The sequence below is a fragment of the Melospiza melodia genome, chromosome 12 (assembly GCF_035770615.1).
Source record: "Melospiza melodia melodia isolate bMelMel2 chromosome 12, bMelMel2.pri, whole genome shotgun sequence".
In the NCBI taxonomy this organism is placed as follows: Eukaryota; Metazoa; Chordata; class Aves; order Passeriformes; family Passerellidae; genus Melospiza; species Melospiza melodia.
The window spans coordinates 28,075,350-28,090,499 of record NC_086205.1 but is presented as its reverse complement, the minus strand read 5'-3'; the positions used below and the strand labels follow the sequence as shown (position 1 = coordinate 28,090,499).

The following is a 15,150-nucleotide window of genomic DNA, read 5'->3' as shown; positions in this document are numbered from 1 at the left end:
ATTCCTTATCCTAAACTCAATTTCAGTCAGAAAAGACACAAGGTGATGGGTTTATTTTGTGTGGGTTTTTTTGAAGTGAAATCTAACAAGAGTTTGCCACTTCTTCAGAACTGAGTGGTCTGGACAGACCTAATGATAACATGTGTTAACTTATCTAATGTGGATTATAGGTAACACTGGAGTAATTAATCCTGCTGTACTCAAAGGAACACTCCGGAATTCTGCTTTATGCAAAAATCCTCTCATGTCCCAGCTGTCAGTAAGAAAACTACCTTCCGCTACAAGTTTTGCTGAATTACAGAAAAGTTAATCAAATCCTTAGGAATTCTTGCTTGATGAATCCTGATGAAAGCACAGGTGGTAACAGGTGTTGGAACCATGGCATGACTTTGATCCTGCTTATGCAGGAGGCAATTAGTTCACCAGGCCAGAGTTCTGCCAGAGCACAGTGTGAGACCAGGTGTAGAATCTTTAATTGTTGGTGTTCAGTGCCTAGAGAGTAAATCCTTGGGAGGTTTTTTCCATAGCTACTTGCAAGTTCTTGCAGCCAGACTGAGCTTTCCTTCACTGAGGCTAAACTTGTCCTTGTGCACTTTTCTGAGGGCTGGTGATGGCTGCTATGGGCTTGGACATAGAGCTCTCCCAGGAGGAACAGTCAGGACTGGTTTTCCTCGTTTGTATTGTATTTATTCACACCGAGTCTCACCCGTCCCTTTCCCTGCCATTTTCCACTCCTGTGAGGCTTCCCCTGGCAGTGTCACCCCGTGGCTCACTGTGTGCTCCAAAGGGCACACACAGGGACGAGCTCTGGCGCAGCCTACGGGAGCTGCAGTTTGCTGTCAGTGACCCCGTGGCAGAGCTGGGAGCTGCAGGCAGAGTCAGCTGTGGTGCCAGCACGGTGCCAGGGGCAAGGACCCCTCCAGGAGAGCCAGCGATGCCAGGGGATGCCAGCTGATCCAGCACGGCCGAGCCCGCGGCGTAACCGCGGAGCAGCTGCCGCGCACTCGTGGGTTAGCACAGCTCCTCGGCGCAGGTTTTGCAAAATATTTATTGCAAAATAAAAGAAATATGGCAACAAAACTTAAATACCAAATGACAAGACACTGGCCATAAAGCTGTTGCTATATTATGAATCTTTTACAATAACCAATAGTAGAATGTGTCCCAGGGCAGCTGCAGGTGGACAACCCTGTGTCTCTGGCTCCATCCATCTGCAGTCTGTGGGACTTGTGCCTCCTGCTTGCACCTGTACCTGGCCTGATCCCCCTAAAGCAGACAGGAGCCAGCAATTCCATGTGAAATGTACCATGCCATACCCCAGCCCCTTCTCTCCTTTTTCCTGTTGAAGCCACCACCACAGCTGACCCAGTGCCCTTCCCTTCCGTAAGGTAGCAGGGAATGGAGAAACATTGCTGAAATACCTACTGTTCCCCCCACGGCTTCTCCTGTGAGAGGTTCCTTGGATTTCTTTCCTTTCTCACCTATCAGGAAAGGACAGGCAGCCAGGGAGGATTGTGAGCAGCCAGGGATCAGGTTAGGAATGCTAAAGCCTGAAAGAATTAAATCTGGCCAGGGGCATCAAGGGCAACAAGCAAAGCAACCTCTATAGGTACACCGGTGACAAAAGGAAGACTCGGGAGAACGTGGACCCTCTAAGGAAGGAAATGGGAGCCCCATTTCTCTGGGATGTGGAGAGGGCTGAGGTACTCAGCCATGTTTCTGACTCAGCCTTCGTGGCAAGCTGCTCCAGCCACTCTGCCCAAGTCACAGGAGGCAAAGGCAGAGAGTGGGAGAACAAAGAACTGCCCGCAGCAGGGGAGGAGTGGGGTCGAGGAGGTCGAAGGGACCTGAAGGTGCACAAGTCCATGGGACCTAATGAGATGCACCTGCAGGTTCAGAGGGACTGGTGGAGGAAGTGGCTTGGCCACTATCATCCATCGTGTTTGAGAAGTTGAGGCAGTCCAGAGGAGTTCCCACTGACTTCGAAAGGGGAAACATAACCCTCTTTTGTTAGAAAGAGGAAAAAGGAAGATCCAGAGCTACAGGTGGTCAGGTCTCACCTCAGTGCCTGGAAAGAGATTGGAGCATATCCTCCTGGAAGCTATGCTAAGGCACATGGAAAACAAGGAGGTGATTGGTGATAGCCAACGTGGCTTCACTAAGGGTAAATCATGAGAACTTAGAGCTCCTTCCAGTGCCTAAAGGTGCTACAAGAGAGCTGGAGAGGGACTTTGGACAAGGGCCTGGAGTGACAGGACAAGGGGGACTGGCTTCCCACTGCCAGCGGATAGGGCGAGATGGGATATTGGGAAGGAATTGTTCCCTGGGAGGGTGGGGAGGCCCTGGCACAGGTGCCCAGAGCAGCTGGGGCTGCCCCTGAATCCCAGGCAGTGCCCAAGGCCAGGCTGGACAGGGCTGGGAGCAGCCTGGGACAGTGGAAGGTGTCCCTGCCCATGACAGGGGGATTGGAACAGATGATAGTCTCTTCCAAACCAAACCCTCTTGTGATACTAAAGCCTTTTCTTAAAGCTCACCAGCATCACAGGGAGTCTGTACTGCTGATGAAAAGGCTTATAGGTGTGCTCCAAACAGGAGCCTCTTAAGCCATATATCCAATGGAAGCACTCTTCACATAAAATATAATTAAATTATAAAAAGTAACTGTGTGTGTAATCTTCCTAAGGCACCCAAGAATTTTAAAAGACCTTGTCCTGCTCACATTACTTACAGCACACTCTTGTTCCTCTTCTGCCCAAAGTTGCAACCGTTGGCTAGTCAGAAACCTTAGCATACAAGATGACACAGCTGAACAGCGTAAAAAACAGGAACCAAAACCAAACCCCAGTGAAGCACTACCTCCAGCCAGCTCGAGTCTGCCAGCAATGCATCACGGGCAACACATAGAAATGGTCACGTTGATGCCGAGGTTTCCGTTGTCAGCAAAGAGGTGCGCGGTGGCCGTATCAAAAACGAGGCAGTTGCTGTTGCGGATGGCCACGAGCACGCCGTCGTGGATGGAGCAGGGAGACGCCTCCCAGGTCAGCCGGTGGCAGCTGCCGTGCAGCTCCAGTCTGTACTGAAAGTTCTCTGCCTGCTTGCGGGTGCCAATGAGCAGCACGGTGGCAAAAAACTGCTGGTGACCTTCGCACTTCTCCTGTTTCTTCAGCACCAGCATGAAGTGGTGACCAAAGCACGACTGCATCATCACCCAGTCCACTGCCCCTGGCAGGTTAATGTCTGTGGCAAGGAAAATGATGTCTTCTCCCTGAAGGGTGGTAATGCTTTTGTGGGCATGCATGAGGTGGGACATCACGGCTTCCAAGGATCCCTCCCAGTCACAGGAGGTACCGGGGCACGGGCAGGAGTAGGGACGGTACTCACAGATGGCTTCATGTTTTGGCTTTTCTGTGTGGTGGAGGGTCAGGGAGCAGCCTGTTGTGGCATACTGGAAAGAGACCAAACACAAGCCGTCAGGAAAGGCACCAGCATTGGTATGCGCCGCTCCCACCCGTCAGCTGCAAACACGGGTGATCAACCAGAGCTCCTGTGCTCATCGCAAATATTACATTACTTGTACGGAGCCCTGGATTCAAGCTGAGCTTTACTTAGTTTTTGTTTCCACTTAAAATGGATTCTTCTTGTCTTTTGTGGCTGTTTTTTCCTAAAGCAAGCACTTAGATAAAATGGGCTGTATGGCTGAGTTGTATTTAGATCTGCTGCTGCAGTTAGACCTGATCCGTCCAGATCACCTGGAGAGGTCCTGGCTTGGATATTCCTTTTCTTTAAAAAGAACAGAGGATTCTAGTTTCAACAACTGGGGTGGTGGGTGAGTGTCCTCTGCAGGGGGATGTGGGGGGTGGTCTGGGGATATGGATGTGGGGGTGATGCCTGGGGGTTTTCGGCAGGAGTGCAGGGATCGGGGATGATGCTTGAGGGTTTTCGGCAGGGGTGCAGGGATCGGCGTGATGCTTGAGGGTTTTCGGCAGGGGTGCAGGGATCGGGGTGGTCCGGGCCCGTCCCCCTACCCAGCCGCTCATCCTTACCTTGCACGGGAAGAGGACAGCCGAGGCCACCTTCTCCATGGCCAGGTTCCTGATGTTGGGGGTGAGGGAGCCCCGGCAGGTGGGACAGAGGCTCAGCTGCTGCCGGCATTGCTTGCACACCAGGTGCCCGGCCTGGCACTGCAGGATGGGCGGCAGGACATAGTCGAAGCAGATGGGGCACTCGAAGAGCGAGGTCAGCTCCTGCTGCTGCTGCTGCTGCTGCTGCTGGGGGGGAGGAAGAGGAGGAGGAGGGGGAGGCGGCGGAGAAGCCCCGCCGGTCCCCGGCAGGACGGCGGCAGGGGACGGGGCGTGCTGCTGCTGCTTTCCGCAAGGCTTGCTAGGGCCGGGGCCGGCGGAGGACGGGCGGCTCATCGCGCCTCGCCACCGCCGCCACCATCGGGCCGCGCTGGGGACGGGGCGGAGGCGGCGGCTCAGGAGGAGGAGGAGGAGGATGGACGGGGCGGCGCTGGGCGAGCGGCGGCTGCGCGCGGCCCCCGCCCCGCTCCCGGCGTGCCCCGCGCAGGCCCGCCCAGGACTGCCGGCGCTGCGCGGGAGCGTCTCCTCAGCGGGACCGTGTCCCTGTACCGGCACCGTGTCCCTGTACCCGCACCGTGTCCCTGTACCGGCACCGTGTCCCCTCAGCAGCACCGTGTCCCTGTACCGGCACCGTGTCCCTGTACCGGCACCGTGTCCCCTCAGCGGCACCGTGTCCTGTCAGCCCCTCAGCGGCACCGGGTCCCTTTACCGGCACCGTGTCCCTGTACCGGCACCGTGTCCTGTCAGCCCCTCAGCGGCACCGTGTCCCTGTACCCGCACCGTGTCCCTGTACCGGCACCGTGTCCCCTCAGCAGCACCGTGTCCCTGTACCGGCACCGTGTCCCCTCAGCGGCACCGTGTCCCTGTACCGGCACCGTGTCCCCTCAGCGGCACCGTGTCCCCTCAGCGGCACCGGGTCCCTTTACCCGCACCGTGTCCCCGTACCGGCACCGTGTCCCCTCAGCGGCACCGTGTCCCTGTACCGGCACCGTGTCCCCTCAGCGGCACCGTGTCCCTTTAGCGGCATCGTGTCCCTTCAGCGGCACCGTGTCCCCTCAGCGGCACCGGGTCCTGTCAGCCCCTCAGCGGCACCGGGTCCCTTTACCGGCACCGTGTCCCTATACCGGCACTGTGTCTCCTCAGCGGCACCGTGTCCCTTTATCGGCACCGTGACCCCTCAGCGGCACCGTGTCCCTGTACCGGTACCGTGTCCTGTCAGCCCCTCAGCGGCACCGTGTCCCTTTAGCGGCACCGTGCCCTGCCAGCCCCTCACCGGGAGCGTGCGCCATAGCGGAACTGCCCGCCCTCAGCGGGCCCGTGCCCCTCGCCGGGCCCGTGCATGCCCCGCGGCCCTGGCCCCTGTCCCGGTGCGGCGGGAGCTGCGGATGCCCGCGGCCCCGCAGCGCGATCTCAGACCCCGCGTCTGCTGTAACCAGCATCTCCTCATCCTGGCCCAGCATAATCTCGGGCCGGGTGCCGCGGCTTCTTTTTGGTTTTTGTAAAATTCAATAAATTGGAACCAAGTTTCTGGATCACTTGCAGAAGGTTTATTGTTCTCAATTGTTGTTAGCAACACAGTAAGGGTGTGACTTACAGGTCGTTCTGGAGTGATGACAATGAAAAAGGAAGTGGACAGTGGTTTCTGTCAGCTAGAAGCAATATGCCCTGCCCATGCTTGCCAGGTGAACGTAGGGTGCCAGGATTTGGCAAAGGCAGTAAAATCACTGAATCACAGAACCCCAGAGCAATTTGGGTTGAAAAAGCCCTCTAAGACCCAGTAAGTTCAACCACTACCCCAGCACTGCCAAGGCCACCACTAAACATGTTCCCAAATCACACATCTGCACAGCTTTTGAGTCCCTCCAGGGATGGAGACTCCACCACTGCCACGGCATCTTTGCCAGCGCTTGACTCTTTCCTTTTCCTGCCAGCTGTCGTGGGGAGCAGGAGAACCTGCATCCTCCCACCTGGAAAAGGCATGCAGTGGCACAGGGTTGCGAGTCACTGTTCCTGCAGTGCACGCTTTTGCAGTGGGTGTGATGCCTTATGGACAGGGTGTCCCTTCAATGCACCAAAGGCTGTTTGACTGGAGAGAGCTTTTTGTGCTCCAGAGTGCAGTGACCAGTGCAGCTGGTAGTGTGTGGGAGATGGCAGTGCCCGGCAGGAGCAGGGGTCCATCCTGCTCCCTCCTCACAAGAAGGGGTCTGTCCCGTTCCAGCTGACGGTCGCGCCTGGCCACTTGGTCCTGATTGCCATCTCCAGGGCTGGGCACCTCCTCCCTGGGCTGCAGGGGCCTTCCCTCTGAGCCTCTTCCCAGTGATGCGAATGAGTGTCTGAAGAGGAAGTGAAAAATAAATGTCTAAAAAAATCTTAACAACCCAACCCCACTCAAAAAGGCTTCAGTGACAGCTAAAAGCAGAAGCCTCTGCAGCTGTATTGGTGTAGATATGCTGCCATCCCGCCCCAGGGAGCAGGTGGAGGCTGAGCAGGGCCTCCCGGGCTGGGGACTGCCCCTGCACCGAGGGCCCCTCGGGAAATTCCGCTGCTCTGGGTGCGGCTCTGGGCTCCTTGCACGATGTGTTTGCATATTGCGTTTCTGGGCAGATGCTCAGATAGTATCTGTGGCCACACCAGGTATCATGACAGTTATCTCAAATCACTCTGCTTCCTTGCAGATTTACCCTTTAGTTTCAAGGTTCTGACTTTGCTTTAAATGGTGCAGTGAAAGGAGAGCAAGGAAGGAGGCACCCAGTGAGGAAGGTAAGTGATGCACAGCAGCAGAGAAACACGAACCTTGCACCCCAAGCACAAAGCCTGGTTCACAACCCAAGCATTGCTACAGGAGCAGTTCATCCCTCCTGAGGGGATATGAAACTCGATGGGGAACATGAGGGCCGTGGTGGCAGCTGGTGCTGGGCAGGAGGACAGACTTCAGCCGCAGTCAGCCGGGCAGGTGGCCCTGCTGCGTGCCAACCTCATGGGCAGGTTTTGTCTGGGTTAGAATTCATTGCCTTCCCTGTGTCTGGTATGGAGCTGTGTTTTGGCTTTGTGCTGAGCACAGGGTTGGTTATACAGAGGTGATTTTGTTACTCCTGGGCAGTGCCCCCACAGCCAAGGCCTTTTTGCTCCCACCTGCTGCCACGCTGGTGAGGAAGGTGGGAGTGCATGGCAGCTGGGAGAAGGCACAGCCAGGACAGAGGACCCAAAATGATCAAAGGGGTATTGCAGACCCTGTGACATCATGCTCAGTATATGAACAAGGCAAGGAAGAGAAAGGCCTTTTGAGTGTGGTGTTTGTCTTCCCAAGTCGCTGCTGTGTGCGATGGGCCCTGCAACACCTGCCTGCCTATGGAGGAAGCAAATTCGTTCTTTATTTTCCTTGGCTTGTGTGTGTGGCTTTTGCTTTTCTTATTACCCTGTCTCTGTTTGGACCCACAAGTTCTTGAGCTTCTGCCCTTCCAATTCCCTCCCTGATGCTGTGGGTGGGGGTGTGAGTGAGTGAGCAGCTGCACGGGGCTTGAGGGCTGGCTGGGGTAAAACCCCAGCAGCCGGAGAGAACATTATTATAAATGTTGAACTAATCATGAAACAGTCCAGCTTCCTGGTGCGTTTAAAGTTTGTATTGAGTGTTTAATGCAGGAACGAGTTATCTGTGCTGCCCACACCTCAGTCCCTGGTAAATCTGGGTCCGTACCTATCGTCAGGCGGGCAGTTTGGGTCTGCTCCTGCTGCCCATTGTAGAAGTACAGGTGGAAAATTCTCTCGGCTTTCCAGTCGGAGAGCAGCCGGCTGTCGGTGCCGAAGAGCACGCTGTGCCTGCCCGAGAGGCTGCACAGCCACACGGGCAGCCGGGGCGTCCGCAGCCCGGGGCTCACCTGGCCAGGAGGACACTTGTCAGGAGCCTGGGGGTCCCACTGGCCGTGGGGCTGCCCTGCGCTCACCTGGGCTGTGCCGGGGGGTCCCGCTCTGTGCCCTGCGCTCACCTGGGCTGTGCCGGGTCCCGCTCTGTGCCCTGCGCTCACCTGGGCTGTGCCGGGGGGTCCCGCTCTGTGCCCCGCGCTCACCTGCGCTGTGCCGGGTCCCGCTCTGTGCCCTGCGCTCACCTGCGCTGTGCCGGGGGGTCCCGCTCTGTGCCCTGCACTCACCTGGCTGTGCCGGGGGGTCCCGCTCTGTGCCCTGCGCTCACCTGCCGCTGTGCCGGGTCCCGCTCTGTGCCCCGCGCTCACCTGCCGCTGTGCCGGGTCCCGCTCTGCGCCCTGCGCTCACCTGGCTGTGCCGGGTCCCACTCTGTGCCCTGCGCTCACCTGGGCTGTGCCGGGTCCCGCTCTGTGCCCTGCGCTCACCTGGGCTGTGCCGGGGGGTCCCGCTCTGTGCCCCGCGCTCACCTGCGCTGTGCCGGGTCCCGCTCTGTGCCCCGCGCTCACCTGGCTGTGCCGGGTCCCGCTCTGCGCCCTGCGCTCACCTGCGCTGTGCCGGGTCCCGCTCTGTGCCCTGCACTCACCTGGCTGTGCCGGGTCCCGCTCTGTGCCCTGCACTCACCTGGCTGTGCCGGGTCCCGCTCTGTGCCCTGCGCTCACCTGGCTGTGCCGGGTCCCGCTCTGCGCCCTGCACTCACCTGGCTGTGCCGGGTCCCGCTCTGTGCCCCGCGCTCACCTGCGCTGTGCCGGGTCCCGCTCTGTGCCCCGCGCTCACCTGGCTGTGCCGGGTCCCGCTCTGTGCCCCGCGCTCACCTGCGCTGTGCCGGGTCCCGCTCTGTGCCCCGCGCTCACCTGGCTGTGCCGGGTCCCGCTCTGTGCCCCGCGCTCACCTGGCTGTGCCGGGTCCCGCTCTGTGCCCTGCGCTCACCTGGGCTGTGCCGGGTCCCGCTCTGTGCCCTGCGCTCACCTGGCTGTGCCGGGTCCCGCTCTGTGCCCTGCGCTCACCTGGGCTGTGCCGGGTCCCGCTCTGTGCCCTGCGCTCACCTGGCTGTGCCGGGTCCCACTCTGTGCCCTGCGCTCACCTGCGCTGTGCCGGGGGGTCCCGCTCTGTGCCCTGCACTCACCTGGCTGTGCCGGGTCCCGCTCTGTGCCCCGCGCTCACCTGGCTGTGCCGGGGGGTCCCGCTCTGTGCCCTGCACTCACCTGGCTGTGCCGGGGGGTCCCGCTCTGTGCCCTGCGCTCACCTGCGCTGTGCCGGGTCCCGCTCTGTGCCCTGCGCTCACCTGGCTGTGCCGGGTCCCGCTCTGTGCCCTGCGCTCACCTGGCTGTGCCGGGGGGTCCCGCTCTGTGCCCTGCACTCACCTGGCTGTGCCGGGTCCCGCTCTGTGCCCCGCGCTCACCTGGCTGTGCCGGGGGGTCCCGCTCTGTGCCCTGCACTCACCTGGCTGTGCCGGGGGGTCCCGCTCTGTGCCCTGCGCTCACCTGCGCTGTGCCGGGTCCCGCTCTGTGCCCTGCGCTCACCTGGCTGTGCCGGGTCCCGCTCTGTGCCCTGCGCTCACCTGCCGCTGCCGCCGCGCCCGCTCCCAGCGCAGGAAGCCCACGCGGCCCCGCGGGCACGCCGCCTCGCCGCCTCCGCCGTCCCCAGCGCCGGGCTCCGGCTCCCCGCCGCCGCCGAGCTGCCGTGGGCTCGCCCGGCCCGTCAGGAGCAGGCTGAGCACGGCCTGCGGGAAACAGCCCGCTCGCACCGGGCACACCGGCAAGCGCCCGTGCAGGCCATGGCCTGCTCCCAGCTTGTGGCAATGCCGGGCTGCCAGTGGCATTTTAGAAATTATTGTTACCATCATCACCATCATCATCATCATCATCATCATCATCATCATCATCATCATCATCATCATCATCATCATCACCTGTTTTTTAAGTCCACAGTCATGATTAAAATTGCAAAATTTTTTTTTATGAACTTAGGCTTATTTTTTCTTTGGATTAATTACCAAGTGATATTTTTTTTCCTAAACTGGATGTGGGAATAATAAAACCAGAACGCTTGATACATGCGGCTGATCCTACCTCCGTACAGGTGATATTTCCAGAACTGATGTTCAACAGAGGAGCTGCATCACCCAAATCCTCTTGGACCCTGTGTGGCCAAGCAGAGATCATCAGGGCAGCGCTGGGCCCGTGCCAGAGGCAATACTGTACCTCCCTGCCTGGCCACCAGAAATGGGAGGAAAGGAAAAGGCCTTTCAGGTGATGTAACCAAACTACAGGAAAATGTTTAAAAAGCAAAATATACCTTTCAAGGGTCCTAGAGAAAAGTAAACTGTATAAAAATAGGATCACTCCATGGCTTCCTTCACCTTTGAACTGAAAAAAGAAATAAGGCATCACAGCGGAGAAATTATGGCCTGTAAATAATATTTAATTAAAACAATTCCTCTGCTTCAATACAGCCCTAGGTGAGTGTGTTAAGTTAGACGAGTAAGGTGTTATTCCAGGAAGATTTTGTAACTAATTTTGTTTAATAAGTTCAGGTAAAAAATGAAAGAAGAAACTTCCAGTTATTGGCTAAACGGGTTTTGTACATTTTTTCCCATATTTTTTATGAGGCTGCAAGGAATCACATCTTTGAATGATGTACAAAATACTGCCCTGTTTACCCAGTGTTTGTGGGTTGAAAGATCTGGAATAATGGATAAAGTCACAGGGGTTTACGTGGGAGCAGAATTCCTTCCCATAGGAAAGGCTGGAAATGAACTAACTGTACCTTAACTGTGTGAATGTCCTGATGATGTTAACACTGCTGTGTCCAAAATGCCCAATTTGAATGGGAAATAAGATGTAATTTAGCAAGAAAATAACTTGGATAGAGCAGTTATCCCCACTTACACAGTTTATGTGATCAGAGATGAACTCCTGAGCAGCAGCTTTCTCCGAGAACTCGAACAGCCGGATCTGCTGGGCATGGACACCGTGAGGGTGGTGCAAAGGAGACACGAATTATAACAAAAAAGCTGAGCTTTTGAATCTTGTTGTCGGTTAGTCAAGTGAAAGAACAATGCAAAGGTTTGCTGTGCCCCTTGCCCAGCTGTGGGCTCTGGTGCTGTGCAGCGAGTCAGGGCAGCAGCTCTGTGCTGACAGGATTCTCCGTTTTGCAGGAGAAGGAAGGTGGGCTTTGGTGAAGGGGAGGTGGAGGTATCACGGGCTGCAGCAGGACCTGGCTCTGGGGCGATCCCTGTTTGCAGGGCAACATTGGTGGGGGAGCAGGTGCAGGAGGTTCTGTGTTTTGGGCCAAGGTATCTCTAAGGAAAACCCCGTTGGCAGAAGACGGTTCCATACTCACTCTCTCTGTGAAGCTGTCGGCCCTGCAGCCTTCACGTGGCATCGTGGTGACAGGGGCAGTGACGAGGCACACGACAGCTCTGCCACCTCCTCCTGCTGCCCACAGGGTCTCTGCCAGGGCCGTGGCCAGTGCCTGGCCCTGCTCCCTGTGCCCGAGCCGGCACAGCCTGTGCCAGGGGAAACCAGGGGCTGCGGCTGTGGCACCGCAGAGGAGGGGGCATGTGCCACTGTCCCCAAATCAGAGGATTTGGTGGGAAGCAGCCTTGCCAGGGGGTCAGCCAAGGCTTCTCTCCCAGTGCATATCCCCACCTGAACCTGGATCCGGTCTGCCTGAACCCAGAAGCTGGCACTGACCAAGCAATGCATGGAAATCATTTTCATGCATCCCATGAGGCCCAGCAGCTTACCTTTCCAGGTGAGTACATTCTGTCTCTCTTGTGAAGAGCAGGAATGTGATGATGTGTGCTTGTACAGCTGCCAGAATGGCTCTTGTTCCTCCCTAGGAACAGAAAAACAGCCCCTGCCATCTGAGGAGTCTGAAGGAGCACTTGTCACACCCAGCAGTGCCTGGCCGGGGGGACAACAAGAGGCCCTTATGGAGAGGAAGCTGCAGGGTAGCCCTGGCCATGTGCATGATCCTGTGGGTGGGTGCCCTTCCTCCTCCGTCCCACGGAATAGCCCCCAGCTCCAGGGACCCTCTGTGCTGGGAAGCTCCAGGGTTTGTTTTTGGCCTCGCAGCAAAGGGAGAGAGGCACTGGGGCAGCCCAGGGCTGATGTGAGGCTGCACACAGGAGTGCCTGTGCCTACTCCCCACCGTGCTGACACCCACCTGGGCTGTGCTGACCCACCTGGGCTGTGCTGACCCACCAGGGCTGTGCTCACTCTCAGGGCTGTGCTCACCCATCCTGCTGACACCCACCCGGGCTGTGCTCCCTCCGTGAGCACCGAGCTCTGGAATGCAGGGAGTGGCACCCGTGGCTGTGGCCAGCGTTCCAGCCCCCGGACAAGGTGGGGGGATTTACAATTCGAGTGTGTATCTTGGCCTTCTGCTGCAGGTGCAGCGTTGTGATGGTAAATAAGGAAGAAGAAAACCTCCATCTCAGAAAATTATAAATTATAGTCTAGGTGACTTCACTTGTTGGATTTTTAGGTGGAGCAGGAATAATTGGGTAAGTCTAATTCTCTGAAAAGATATGAGCTTTTTGCAACCTGCTGCATCTCTCCTGAGCAGGTGTGCGGGGTACAGGTGTGCGGGGTACAGGTGTGTGGGGTATAGATGTGCACGGTACAGGTGTTCAGGACACAGGTGTGCAGAGTACAGATGCACAGGGCACAGGTGTGAGTGCTGCCGGGGCCCCTGCCCCGCTCCCACGCTGTCTGTGGCAGCAGAGCTGTGGCAGGTGCTGTGTGGGGTCTCACCTGTCCTGCCTGCAGCGCGTAGGCCAGGTGGGAGCGCGGCGGGTGGAAGCTGAAGCGCGCTGCTGCCCACTCGCAGCTGAAGAGGGGCGCCGTGCTGCCGAAGAGCAGCCGCTGCAGCCTCTGTGGAGCAGGAGGCAGAGGGGCCGGGGTCAGAGCTGCAGCCTGCCGTGAGGGTCTGTCCCCTCGGGGCTCTGCAGGTGCAGGTGCTGTGCATGCCCTCAGCCGGGGCACGGCACCTGCCTGGAGCCAGGCCTCTCAGCTTCACAGCAAGGTGACGTTTGAGCTCAGTGCAGGCACTGCACACAGCACTCAGCCACTCTGCTGGAGCCTGGTTGTACATTTACATTTCACATTTGGGTACAGTGCACATTTTGGGGAAGATTGCACAGGGGCCAGTCCTGCCATTGCCTGCAGGTCTGCCGAGCTGCTGGACAACAGCACCTGGCAGCAGTGCTTTTGGGGCCAGGCACTCAGCGGGAGCTGCAATCCCTCCCTGGTGGTGTTAAAGGCCCTTTCCAAGCCAAACAATTCTAAGATTCCGTGATCCTGCCTCCTGTCCTGAGGCTGTTTGTCAGGGAAGCCCCCAAGTGCAGGCAAATGTTGCCTGTTGTCATTGGACTGGTTCTCTCCTGAGAATTATTGCCTATCAGCTTTAAGGTTGCATTCCAGCCATATTTGTTAAGAGTCTCCTAAATAATCCATCCCCATTCCACACCCTGTTCAGCTGACAGCAGGCTGAACCCTGCAGTCAGGGCACCAGGAAAGGCTCCCCAGTCTCTTTCCCTGCAGGAGATTCAATTACAGCTCATGCTTAATTCAGCAGGCAGCTCACCATGGCCGTGTCCGGGGAGATGGGGCAGCCGCCCGTGCCCCGAGGGAGCAGGAGGGGCCGGGGCACGGTGGAGGGGGGCTGTGACCCCGGGGACTCCCCGGCTCCGGGCGGGCCGGGGCCAGCGCTGCTCGGTCCTTGCTGCGGGGAGAGGAGCAGGCAGGGCATCCATCGCCGGGGCTGCTGCTCCCCAGCCAGCGTGCCCCCAGTGCCCCCAGGTGGGCACAGCGCCTGGGCTGGCAGGGGGCTGGGGGCACAGGTTGCTCTGGAACGGGGGTGCCCTTGAATTCCAGCTGTTTTCAGACATTCCCAACACATCCCTCCGAGCCGATGACTGCCGCAGGTAATAGTGCTGTGTTTGTCTGAATTGCAGGGAACAACTTCAGTGTCTCCCAACCTAAGGGCACAGGGGGCTTTCCAAATACTTACATTTTAGAGATCTTAGTTTGTTTTCTAAAACTCACCATAGTTTTTAATGGAAAGGTTAATCAAGTGCAGGAGTGGTCTGCCCCTTTGACTTCAAAATATCTGAAGTCTGTTTCTCAAAGAAGCAGCATGAGAAATGAATCTCCATGGATACCTGGGCTGCAGGTGTGGACGTGTGCCATCTAAGGACAGCCCAAAACTCACCAAACAAACAGAAAATATTACCTTTGGAAAAGGAGTTACCTGATGAGTCGTGCTGTTGATTTCCAAGCTGAAAGCATAAATAAAGTACAAATGAAAACACCCAACAGAGGTATTACTAGCATGTGGGGAAACCGGAGTCCAGCCAGAAGAGAACCCCAGAACAAAGGAAGAATAAGACCTGTAGCATTTATATTACCGGGTGCACAAGGACCTTTTGTCATTGTCACATAAGTTTTGTAATAAAACATAACTTGAAAAATTGCGTTAAATAACCACCTGAAATTAAAACTGTGTCAAAGAAGCGGAATAAAAACCTTACCCACAGGAACTAAAGATTTCCCTCCACTTGCTGAGGTCAGAGATTCTGCTGGCGATCTCCTGCAGCGGAGCGGGCGCAGCGCGCCCGGCGCCCGGGTCACCCATGGTCCGGAGCGGGGCCGCGCTGCCCTCGCTGCTGCGGGCACCGAGAGGGGCACCGAGCCCTGCCGCCCGCCGCGGGGAGTGAGACAGCCCGGAGCATCAATGATTAATGCGGCGGGAGCGGCTGCTGGGGAACGCGGGGCCGGAGCGGGGCCGGGAGCGGGGCCGGAGCGAAGCTGTGTCCCACAGCGGGGCCGGGAGCGGGGCATTGTCCAGCATGAGCAGGAGCGGGGCTGTGTCCCACAGTGGGGCAGAGCGAGGCTGTGTCCCACAGTGGGGCAGAGCGGGGGCAGTGTCCAGCATGGAACAGGAGCGGGGCTGTGTCCCACAGCGGGGCAGGGCAGGGGCATTTCCCAGCACGGGGCAGTAACAGGGGCATTTTCATGGATGCAAGGGGGTCCAGGGTCCATGCTGGGGCTCCCCCAGGCTCCTTCCTGGGGTTCCCTCAGGCTGCAGGGTGGGATGTGGGGGTGGTCAGGCTGGGCTTTGGGCACTCTGTGAGCACTCCCAGACC

At 57.7% G+C, this 15,150-nt stretch overlaps 2 protein-coding genes across 2 annotated transcripts; both read right to left on the bottom strand.

Annotated features, from left to right (window-relative positions):
* Positions 1-34: 34 nt before the first annotated feature.
* On the bottom strand, positions 35-4,450 carry SIAH2 (siah E3 ubiquitin protein ligase 2). Its single transcript, XM_063167495.1, has 2 exons — positions 4,044-4,450; positions 35-3,445 (listed from the first exon to the last, which is right to left on the bottom strand). Exons 1-2 carry the CDS (start codon positions 4,413-4,415, stop codon positions 2,888-2,890), a joined length of 930 nt encoding a protein of 309 aa, XP_063023565.1. The 5' UTR covers positions 4,416-4,450; the 3' UTR covers positions 35-2,887.
* A 1,697-nt stretch (positions 4,451-6,147) lies between these two features.
* MINDY4B (MINDY family member 4B) lies at positions 6,148-14,639 on the bottom strand. Its single transcript, XM_063166379.1, has 12 exons — positions 14,536-14,639; positions 14,256-14,283; positions 13,590-13,727; positions 12,758-12,877; positions 11,746-11,837; positions 11,340-11,505; positions 10,886-10,951; positions 10,293-10,363; positions 9,991-10,136; positions 9,556-9,803; positions 7,774-7,954; positions 6,148-6,412 (listed from the first exon to the last, which is right to left on the bottom strand). Exons 1-12 carry the CDS (start codon positions 14,637-14,639, stop codon positions 6,270-6,272), a joined length of 1,503 nt encoding a protein of 500 aa, XP_063022449.1. The 3' UTR covers positions 6,148-6,269.
* Between the last annotated feature and the right edge of the window lie 511 nt (positions 14,640-15,150).